The sequence below is a fragment of the Gorilla gorilla genome, chromosome X (assembly GCF_029281585.2).
Source record: "Gorilla gorilla gorilla isolate KB3781 chromosome X, NHGRI_mGorGor1-v2.1_pri, whole genome shotgun sequence".
Taxonomy (NCBI): Eukaryota; Metazoa; Chordata; class Mammalia; order Primates; family Hominidae; genus Gorilla; species Gorilla gorilla.
Genome location: NC_073247.2, coordinates 34482612 through 34494702, shown reverse-complemented (window position 1 = coordinate 34494702; position 12091 = coordinate 34482612). Strand labels below are relative to the sequence as shown.

At 38.3% G+C, this 12091-nt stretch overlaps 1 protein-coding gene across 3 annotated transcripts in view; it reads left to right on the top strand.

The window, feature by feature from the left end:
- The window catches only part of KLHL15 (kelch like family member 15), a 43474-nt gene extending 32534 nt beyond the window's left edge, over nt 1–10940 (top strand). For all 3 annotated transcript variants that reach the window (XM_055376387.1, XM_055376385.1, XM_055376386.2), the window contains exon 4: nt 5638–10940. In XM_055376387.1, coding sequence (XP_055232362.1) covers nt 5638–6747 — 1110 coding nt within the window. In that variant the 3' untranslated portion in view covers nt 6748–10940. The remainder of the gene's footprint in view (nt 1–5637) is intronic.
- Nucleotides 10941–12091: the final 1151 nt, after the last annotated feature.

Sequence of the window (12091 nt, the reverse complement as noted above, 5' to 3'; positions counted from 1 at the left end):
GTGAAAGGCAAAGGAAAGTAATTCAGAACATGAAAGAAATGTCATTCTTTCCATACCTCTTTGAGAGTACCTGATACACAGATAAACTGTTATGTGAGAAATGAAGGATGGGAGAAGTGCCTTCTCTATGAAAAGATGAGCCACATACTGTTCTGCAGTTTTCTTATTTAACATTTTGAATATCTGTGTTAGTGCATATGGATCAACCTCACTCTTTTTCACAGCTGCATATGGTGTATACCAGAGTGTATCCAACCAATGTCTTATTGATAGGTGATTGGAGTTATCCCAGGTTTTGTGCTCTTACAAACAATAATGCAATGAGCATCCATTCTCTTGACAGTTCTTACTACAGAACTTTTTCTTAGACTGGCATAAAATCTTCCTCTTAACTTCCACTTACTGGTCCTGAAAAGAGTTGCCATCTTTCTGAGTCTTCTCTTGTGTCGAAACATTCCTCACCCATTTGACCATTCTCCCTTTGGATCCCTTCACTGTCTTCCAGATGTGGTCCACTTTGTCAGTGTTTAATAGTATAGTGATATAACTTAACACTGTCTTGGTTGTGGTTTTACCTGAATAGAGAGGGTGGACTTGCCTATTTTCTTTTTTTTTTTTTTTTTTTTTTTTTTTTTGAGACAAGGTCTCACTCTGTTGCCCAGGCTGGAGTGCAGTGGCACTATCATGGCTCACGCAACCTCAACCTGGGCTCAAGCTATTCGATTCTCCCACTTCATCCTCCCGAGTAGCTGGGACCACAGGTGCATGCCACCACGCCTAGCTATTTTTGGTATTTTTTTTATTATTTTTGTTTTGTAGTGACGGGATTTCGCCATGTTGCCCAGGCTGGTCTCAAACTCCTGAGCTCAAGTGATTTGCCCGCCTCGACCTCCCAAAGTGCTGAGATTACAGGTATGAGCCACTGTGCCCGACCAGGATTGTCTGTCCTTTTAATTTAGTTTACAGTTTTGTTCCTACAGCTGCCATATCACTTTAGTTCATATTGAGGATAGTCAGTCGAAGCTTTACATTTGGAGTTCGTGGGTCCCTGGAGCACCTGATAAAAACTGAACTTCCAGTCACCTCACCCTACCCCCCAAATGCATTAACACACAATTATTGCTGCAATTTCAGGTGATTCATGGGTCCCTGGTGTTTCTCTTTTCTTTATGATTAGACCTTGTTGATTACTTTGCTGAAGTCATAGGTTCTCTCATTCTCTACCAGTGCTGTTACATCATCAAAAATTCAACAGGAAACTGAGTCAGCCTTGGCATTACCCTGTGAGTTCATGCTGCCTCCAAGTGTGGGGCGCTTTTTTGTTTTGGTGGGCTATTTTTCAACAATACAGGATCTACCTCAGGCTAACCAGTCTGTAGTTCAGGAATCTGTCTGGCTTCTAGTCCTCTCCCATTCATCGCAATTCCACACAGATTGCAGAAAGCAATTAAGCAGCCTTATCTATGAAGCCTCAAGGATCCCAGGACATTAGTTGTGAGATCGAATGACTTGAACTTGCTGAGAATAACTAGCTAGTTTTTCTTTTTGTTCTCAACCATCTTGGATTTAAGTTCTTCTTAGTAATTGTATTTAATCCTCAGATTAGAAAGAATAAGACATTATTAGCTAAGAATGGAAATCAAACAGGAGTAGGGTTGTTTCTCTTTGTTATTTGTTAATATTACATTAACCACCCCATGGGATGGGGGTGGGCTTCACTCTTCCTTTAACCTATAAAATGCCATTTATTCCACATCTCTTACTTCATCAAGTCACAGTTCATCCTGAGGCTTTAGCCTTATTCACTATATTCTTGTAGCTCTATTTCACTCGTTATAATACTTGTTTTATGTGCCCAATTTTTACCATCTGTTGTAAGTGGTTTTTTAACATCTGAATTCCAGAAAGCTCTCTGTGCAGCGCATCAGATTTTTTAGATACATTCCCCTTTTCTTCCTCTTATCAGTGTATTTTGCAATTATGCAGTCAGCGTTATGCTTTTGAGAGCTTCCAAGCCTTCTTGAGCTTCCTTACACAGTTTCTGATCTTGGAATTGATCCTAATTTTCCTTTGAAAAACTTGAAATCTGCCTATCCAATATGTGCAGCATTCTCCTTCCTTTGTTTCTTGATCTCCAAACAACATGGCTTCTTTCTCTAAAGCTTCCTCCCATTTGCACATTACCAATCATGTTTCACCAGTGAGGATTAGGTCCAAAATAACAGTTTCTCTCATTTCTCCTCAATCTTCTGAAAGACTAAATTTTTACACAGACAAAAGCATGTCATGAGATGCACTGATTTAAGCTGAGTGACACTTTTGCAAATGTGCCCTGGTCATTAATAATAGCTAATAATAGCTGATACTTTTTGCACACTGCCACGACAGGCACCATACTAAATCCTTTTCACGTACTCTCACTTCTGTCATAGGGTTATGAATGTGTTATCCCAATAATACAGTTGAGGATATGGGCTTAAAGATACTGAGCTATGTGCCCAAGATTGCCACAGCTCATGAGTGCCAAAGTCAGAAATTTCCTAAATTGGATCCTTAATCACCAGACATGGTGCTTAATTACCATGCTGGACAGGATTCTATTACTTGAAAACCTGTGTAGCTCTCAGACCACTGGCTGTGCACAGTAGGCACTTAAATATTTAATTTGAGGTTTATGATTCTTGCTGATTTTCAGAGTATTGCCCTTCAGCTCCTACAACTCAATAAGAAAAAGATGAGAAAAATCGGTAAGGCACACTATTAGGCAATTTATAGAAGAAATGAATGGAAAATACTCAGTTTTGTTTTCTGTTTGCTTTTTTCAGGTTTTTGTTGTTGTTTTTTCGAGATGGAGTCTTGCTCTGTCACCCAGGTTGGAATGCAGTGGCATGATCTCAGTTCACTGCAACCTCTGCCTCACAGGTTCAAGTGATTCTACTACCTCAGCCTCCCCAGTAGCCGGGATTACAGGCAGGCACTGCCACGCCTGGCTAATTTTTGTATTTTTGGTAGAGATGGGGTTTCACCATGTTGGCCAGGCTGGTCTCGAACTCCTGACCTTGTGATCCGCCTGCCTCGGCCTGTCAAAGTGCTGGGATCACAGGCATGAACCACCGCGCCCAGCCTGGTTTTGGTTGGTTGGTTGGTTGGTTGGTTGGTTTTTGGAGATAAGAGTTTCGCTGTTGTTGCCCAGGCTGCAGTGCAATGGCATGATCTTGGCTCACTGTAACCTCCACCTCCCGGGTTCAAGCGATTCTTCTACTTCAGCCTCCCAAGTAGCTGGGGTTACAGGCATGCACAACCACACCTGGGCTTTTTTTTTTTTTTTTTTTGAGACGGAGTTTTGTTCTTATTACCCAGGCTGGAGTGCTCACTACAACCTCTGCCTCCCAGGTTCAAGTGATTTTCCTGCCTCAGCCTCTTGAGTAGCTGGAGTTACATGTACCTGCCACCATGTCCAGCTAAATTTTGTATTTTTAGTAGAGACGGGGTTTCACCATGTTGGCTAGGCTGGTCTTGAACTCCTGAGCTCAGGTAATCTGCCCGCCTCAGCCTCCCAAAGTGCTGAGATTACAGGCATGAGCCACCGTGCCTGGCCAATGTTAGTTTTCTCTCTTATGTAGTTGGACAAGGGGTTCTCAGCCTTTTTTGTGCTATTTACCCCTTTGCTGATGTTGTGAAGCCCATGAAAGGACCCCTTCTCAAAATAATGATTTTAATGATAAAATGCCTGACATTACAAAGGAAACCAGTTATACTGAATACAGTTTTCAAAATACTTAAATTTGTGACGTTTTTTGTTTTGACCACTGTTTTGGACTAAGGCGAGGAATTAGTGAATGGGCTAAAGAAAGAAAGATAGGAAGGAGGAAAGGAAAGAGAGGAGAAGGAAGGGGGGGAGGAAGCTCATAAATATATACACCTGGTTTTGACTTCCCTCCCAAGCTGTCATCCCAGATTTCCAACAGGCTCTTAGACATTTCCGCCTCAGAACCCTATCAAGGAAGCTGAATACCTCTCCCAAACCAGCTCATCTTTCCTGCTTTCCCTATTGATATCAACACTCTTTCCATCACCTCAAATCTAAATGCTCAAATCACATTTGAGTCCTCATTCTTTCACCCTATTTCAAATCAGTCATGGTTGTCTGTAGATTTTATCTCTACGCTATCTAATTCCTGTTACCCAAATTTAAGACCCTCTTATCCTTGTCTTATTATGACAAAGGATTTTTCTGCTTGGTCCCCTACTTCTTATATCTTCCACAAAGTATCTCTTGAATGTCTTGGGCCAGTTTAATATAATCTTTATCTCTAATTCTGCCGCACTCACAGATGTGCTGTTTGGCTTCATACCTAATTGTCACCTGACTCATTTACCTTTTGGTAAATTTGTATTTGTTTCCACTTTCCCAAATACATTCTAGGTTCTTTAAGGAAACGGATCACATCTTACACTTATTTTTGTTTCTCCCTATAGCACTTAGGACAATACTTAAAAGTGCTTTATTTTTATTTTATTTTATTAATTTTTGTAGAGATGAGGTCTTGCTTTGTTGCCCAGGCTGGTCTCAAGTGATCCTCCCACCTTGGCCTCCCTAAGTGCTCAGACAACAGGCATGAGCCACTGCACCTGGCCAAAAATGCTTTATATAAATCTTGGTAGTCATCATAATTAGGTAGCTCCAGCTCCAGAAGCAAAAAGGAAAATGTTTGCCAGGCACAGTGACTCTCACCTGTCATCCCAGCAGCTCAGGAGGCTGAGGCAGGAGGATCGCTTGAGGCCAGGAGTTCAAGACCAGCCTGGGCAACAGAGCAAGACCCCATCTCTAAAAATATATAGTAATAATAATTTTAAAATAAAATTTTAAAAATTAAAGGAAAAAGTTTGACCTGATATCTACTGAATTCTTACAGGAGTTATCAGACCAAGTCTTTATGTCAAAACCCCGAAATTTTACATGTATTTAAATTTTCACTAACTTAACTCCCCAAATGATTCAGTCACAGCTTTATGGTGTTACTTGTGGTTAAGAAAACTGTGGATATGGTTTCCTCTACTGTGAAGCCCTGTAGTTGTCCTCATACCTGCTACTTGTAGCCCAGGGCTTCTCATAATAGGTGCCTAATTATTTGTTTACTCTTAAAAGCTTGGGAATGTACATAGATCATTATAAATTAAGAAAACATAGGAGGCCCAGTGCAGTGGCTCACGCCTGTAATCCCAGCACTTTGGGAGGCTGAGGCGGGTGGATCACAAGGTCAGGAGTTCAAGACCAGCCTGGTCAAGATGATGAAACCTCATCTCTACTAAAAATAAAAAAATTAGCTGGGCGCGTGGTGGCAGGCGCCTCAGGAGGCTGAGGCAGAGAAGTGCTTGAACCTGGGAGGCAGAGCTTGCGGTGAGCCGAGTCCGTGCAACTGCACTCCAGCCTGGGCAACAGAGTGAGACTCCATCTCCAAAAAAAAAAAAAAGATTTTTTAAAAGCTTTGTAGAAAACAAAAGAAAGTAGGTGATCTTAGCAGGAAAAGCAGTTTTAGTAAAGTGAGCCTAAGATGATCGTATTAGTCAGCTTTGATAATTTGTTTGCAGCTGATGCTTTTTCCTTTGGTTAAATTCTTTTTCTTGTGTTCTTAGGTTAAGACATCAGAATTTTATAGATACTCCCGACAGCTCCGTTACGAAGTTGACCAAGCATTGAATTACTTTCAGAACGTTCACCAGCAGCCTTTGTTGGATATGAAGTCAAGCCGCATCCGTTCTGCAAAACCGCAAACTACAGTATTTCGAGGAATGATTGGACATAGCATGGTTAACAGTAAAATACTTCTCTTAAAGAAACCAAGAGTCTGGTGGGAGCTAGAAGGCCCACAAGTACCTCTGCGACCTGACTGCCTTGCTATCGTCAATAATTTTGTGTTCCTGTTAGGCGGGGAAGAGCTGGGCCCGGATGGTGAATTCCATGCTTCTTCCAAAGTATTCAGGTATGACCCGAGACAGAACTCCTGGCTGCAGATGGCAGATATGTCTGTACCACGCTCTGAATTTGCTGTAGGTGTTATTGGGAAGTTTATTTACGCCGTAGCAGGCAGAACCAGAGATGAGACTTTCTATTCAACTGAGAGATATGACATCACCAATGATAAATGGGAATTTGTGGATCCTTATCCAGTTAACAAATATGGACATGAGGGGACAGTGCTCAATAACAAATTGTTTATCACCGGTGGAATCACCTCATCTTCCACCTCCAAGCAAGTGTGCGTGTTTGACCCCAGCAAAGAAGGGACCATAGAACAGCGGACCAGGAGAACTCAAGTGGTTACCAACTGTTGGGAGAATAAGAGCAAGATGAATTACGCGAGATGCTTTCACAAGATGATTTCTTACAATGGCAAGCTTTATGTCTTCGGTGGTGTCTGTGTGATCTTGAGGGCCTCTTTCGAATCTCAGGGATGCCCTTCTACAGAAGTATACAACCCAGAGACTGATCAGTGGACCATCTTGGCATCCATGCCGATTGGTAGAAGTGGCCATGGTGTGACTGTGCTGGACAAACAAATAATGGTTCTTGGAGGCCTTTGTTATAATGGTCACTACAGTGATTCCATTCTCACTTTTGATCCGGATGAAAACAAGTGGAAGGAAGATGAGTACCCTCGGATGCCCTGCAAGCTGGATGGTTTACAAGTATGCAACCTGCATTTTCCGGACTATGTACTGGATGAGGTCAGGCGTTGCAACTAATGACATCCTTCTCCCTGAAAAAAGAGGCAAACAAAGTATTTGCGCAGAGTAATTAATTAAAACATATAAAGAAAAACCTCACCAGTTTTACTATCAAAGCCATTGGTCTAACATTGTAAGAATTTTTCATTCTGTGCTAGCATCCTTTTTTTCTTTTCAGTGGCCTCAAACTCATGCAATAAGTTAATTCTAAGTGCTAGCTCTTGAAACTACTTCCAGAAGCAGTTGAATAGAATGCTCCACTTATCTGGGATATTGATTTTCTGCTTTAAACATTTCTTTCAGATGTTAGCGTTAGGAGTCATGTGTCTTCTAAGAGAAGACCCGATAAGTGTCACTGGATGTGATTTCAGTCTCTGTCTCTATCTGAAACCTTTTTGAAGATTTATTTCAGTGTATTTCAGTCTGTTATACTTTTTAGTTTTATTATTTAAAAGTTTAAAACTCTTGACCTTTTTGCATGGCTTTTTGCTGAAAATGCAAAAATATAAATTTTCTACAAAATTAACTTTTTATATTCAAAACACTATTTCTAAGCTGCCTTCTCTTATCCGCATTGTGTTAGTGAAAGCATATTCATACTCGCATACAACCTATAAATACACAAGGCACATCCCTTTTATGCGTGGTTAGGATTCTATATTTTTAAGCTAGTGCACTTACTTGCACACACAGTTCGCCATACTTGTTGAATTTTAGATGTAACGTCTTTTCACATATTAACATTTTTAGAAAGTTGAAATAACTGGAGTCCTCATTTGCTATCAAAGTAGCCTATCTTCAGTCCATACTGTTTCAGTAATATTTGAACTCCTTATATTTCTGAAACATGTATGGTTATGAAAACTAACACTTTATATTTTATTTTCAAAAGTAAATGTTAGTGTTCTTTGTCGATGTATGTCTTTTCTTTTTGAAAATGTTTTTCTTTGCAGTCTGTTTAACGTTGCCCTGTTTTTAGTGAGAATCGGAGTGGTATATGACAAGTTCTGGCCCTGCAGCATGCAAGCACTTTTAAAGAGCATTTAGGTAATACCAGACTCCTAAATCAAGGCCCCTTAAAAGTAAGTGCAACTCCCATTTTTTACATTCAGTAAGGCTGCTGCATTTGTTATTGAATGGAAGGTAGAAACTCTTAGAAAATTTGACCTCAGTTTTGACTTAGAGGTAAGAGATAGAATTATAATGTTACTGGTTTTATCTACTTGTTTATTTTGTACAAAATACCCAGCGACACTAGGGATGTAAGCCCTCAGTTTTTGTTTTATTTACTGAAAGCTATTAGCATGAAGGATAGTAACCGCAAAGTTCAAAATGGATCAAGAATAGCTGTTTAAAAGCATTTATAATAAGTGTTTTAGGATTAGCTGCACCTTTCAACTCTTTAAATGCAGAGGAAAAAACGTAGTTGACAAAGTTAAGCAAGAATAACCTGGGAGTGGATCATTGAAATTGATGCCATTTGCGCATGAGTAGTCTATATCTGATACAGACTAGATCTATACTGGCAAAACTTGCCAGATCTTAGAATATTGGTGCAATATTGCAATGCCTTCTATATGGCTGCTGATGTATAAATTTTCTAGTTTCACTTTGTTTGGTGTTTTTTGTTTTTTTGTTTGTTTGTTTTTTTGCTGCTGCCACCATTGAACATAAAATGGAAGTGTGAAGTCATGGAAATGTGAAGACTTTGGTTTTTGGGGGTTTTTTGGGCAGTTATTAGACATACTATGAGATTAAACCTGATCTTCAAACTCCAGAATTGGAGGCATTTGGGTTTAAGAAACAGGTACATAAGTAGCTTTTGAAAAAACCATTGGCATTGATTTCAAAAATCAATAATAATCTTATTTTATATATGAGACTTACATTTTCATTAACTAGTCCTGTCATTTACTTACAGTTTCCAAACATGAAATTTGGTATCTTGTTTCCCATGGTAATATGGGTAAAAGTCTTTTTCTACATTAAAAAAAAAATACATTATTTTATTTTTGAAAGTTAGGAATAAGTTAGCCATTTAATTTTTTTCTACATTAGTTTAGTGGCTTTGTATGTGTGCTATTTTGCTTTAAAGAAAATAACGTCTTCATTATTTTCCTCATTGATGTCTTTTGCTAGAAAAGACCAAGAAAGAGCCATCAGGCCAGGTATCCACATCAAAGGCTTTACACTATAGTGGTGGTTCTCTTTAATTGCTTAGATATGACTTCATGACCCTAGTTAGGGTGACATCTGGGCAAACATTTGAGTATTCTTGGTCTTCCATTTTAAAGACAGAGGCCAAGATCAAAGTTCATGTTTTGTAAAATTCGTAAAATCTTAACTTGAACTAACTCTGGGTTCAGCTTTACGTAAGTCACGTCGGACCTGATGTTAGCTGTAATCAGTTTTGAGCTTTAAGGATAGTTGCTGTTGCTTGGGTTCTGAATGTATGAGAAAACTCCCTGTTTATATGTAGTTCTAATTTAGGTTATTTTAAATCCATGATTAACTTACATTCCCTTTTAAAATTATGGTTTAATTGCTGCAAGAGATTTATTTTTGTTATACTAAACTATGGAAAAGTTTTTCATAGCATTTTTTTCAAGTTTATTTTTTGTGTGCTTCATTTGGAGTTTTTGTTTATATACATTGCGCTCAAAAAAGTAGTTTTTTGAAAAATTCAGTAAGATTTGAATCTATACAGTTTAACTGTTATGACCTTTATGCGTGTTGTTTTCACTTTATATCTCAAATGCCAGAGTTCACAAAAATAGCTGATCTTCATTAATTACATCTTAATTAGAACCATTTGTTCTCTTCCGTGTCTTTGACCTTCTAAGTTTTGATTTTAAAGAAATTCCTTGCACTACAGCCTTTTCTTAAAATGCAAGATTCTCACTTTGAAGGTTTTGTGTTGGAAGAAATGCTACTGGTTTTTAAAAGCAAAGCTTAACTAATAGAATTATTAGCTTTTCTTGAGACAGCTTTCTGTGTCCTCATTACTCTGCTCTGTGTGAGTGTTACTAGGATTTGTGAAATACTGACTGAGCCCTTCACTTATCTTTTCTAAAGCAGCACCTTTGGACACCTCATTCTGGGAAGCCTGCTCGAGTCATAGTAAAGGACACACGCTTTATGTGGGGAGAAGTGGTAAAAATGGAGTTTTGTCTTAATTACATGAAACTAAGCTTTAAAATATTTTATAACAGATTATTTGAGCTGCATAATCTAAACATGTCAAACGTTCAGTGGGACTATTTTTATATATGTATATGTGGGTGTAGGTCATAACATTTCAGTTTATAATATAAATTGTTATTTCAGTTTATAAGCTATCTCTCAGAGGAGACTAGCTCTTTTGAGAATTCATAATTTAAAGTTTTAGACAAGTAAAATGCAACATAGATAATAGTGTAAATCAGATATAATTGAGGGCTATATGGCAGTAAAACTGCTAGTGCCAGTTTTCTTGTTTGCCTGTTATACATTTTTGATTTTTGTTTTTGTATTCTGAACATTTTGAGAGATCATATGTTTGTTCAATTACATTTAGAGTTGGTTTGGGAATAAATATCTTCTAAAAAGAGATTTATCTTAAAAATGGAAGTCCTAAAAATTAGTTTATCCAGAGTTTATAAAGTCAAATATTCACTAGGCATAGACTGGAATAGATAAATTCATGGAAATCATATCCTTTCAGTACACCGTATAACTTCAATATTACACAAGTAACATTGAGGAGAATGCCATCAGCTTTGTTCTCCCTTAAATTCTTCGGTTTTCTTTTTACATTTTGGGAACAACTGCATTTAAAATGTTATTAGTCAGTATATAGTAAGGATTAGGTGTTTGCTTTCTGAAGGAATGGTCCAGTGAGGTGATTGGGAGAGGTTATTTTCTACCTAACTTGTATATGCCCTATACCTCTTGGGCATACTTTGTCTATAGAAAAATATTTTGACCTTTAGGTACATTTTGGGCCAGTAGTCAAATAATCCTAGGGCCGATATAAAAATCTTAGAATAATTTAAGGTTTGCCTTTTATACCTGTTTTGAAAGCCTTTACATTTTTGTCAGGTAATTTTTCCCAAGCCGTGGATATAATCTATTCAAACATGTTTATGCTATCCATTCTGTTTTTAAATTGAAAAAAATGTTAAAAGTGTTTATGAAGAAAAGTTTAAATAAAATATTTTTAATCTTTAAAATATACTTCTTTATCTCTGATTATTTGCTGTTTTTTAATATAATCCATCACTTTCAAAGTCACTAATGACTTGATTAGCAGAATACATTTTGTTTTCCTTCAACATGCCAAGGAAGTGCCATGAAAATGTGATTTCTGCCAGTGCTTTCAGCCGCAGATTCAAATGAGAGCATTAGAGTGAAATTATTTATACTCTTATATGCAATGGAAATTTTATAATGAAGCCAAGTAATTAAAGTTCTACTAACACAGAGTTTTGCAGTCTTGCAAAATGAAAATATAGAACTGAGAAAAAGCATTTATAAGCCTCAAGCCTTAGTTTGGTGATGTTTAGATTTCCTTAAGCATTTTTGATTCATTGGTCTTCCAGGCATTTCTGAAATTCAGAACTAGGTGGAGGCCTTGGGTACATCAGCACATGTGTGCCATCTTTCAAATGACACCTAAGAAACCTCAACAGGATTCCCAAGCACCTAGATCCTGGCCTCAGGCAACCTTTCCAGCCTCTTTCTCCCCACCACTTCCTACACTCCATTCTGTTGTGATCTTTACATGTGTTCCTTTCCAGCCTAAAATTACTTGCCTTTCTTTCCCCTGCCCTGCTTGTTAAAATCCACTTATTTTTGCAAAGTCTAACTCAAATGTTTCCCTGCCCTCCTGAAAGCTGCATTAGCTCTTCCGTTGAATTAATTGCCTCTTCTACACTCAACACACTTATAGTTTCTATTTAACTTCATTTTGCATAATAATTGGGCATGATTCTTTCTCCACAACTAGATCATAGTCTCCTTGGGTGAAAACATCTTTCATTCTTTGTACCCTCATATCTAGCATTTGTACACAGTACGCACTGAGCTAAATGTTTATTGCAGCATATGACAAATTCAATATGTAACAGACAAGTGGTGTAGGTATTCAGATGAGAGAGAGATTACAATGCCCTGGGGTTTTGTCTCTGCTTGCGTCTCAGTCTACACACACTGTACTATCTCATCCATACCTATACCTATGGCTTCATCTACAACTGTTACTCTTTTTTTTTTTTTTAAGACAGAGCCTTGCTCTGGCTGGAATGCAGTGGTGTGGTCTTGGCTCACTGCAACCTCCACCTCCTGGGTTCAAGTGATTCTCCTGCTTCAGCATCCCAAGTAG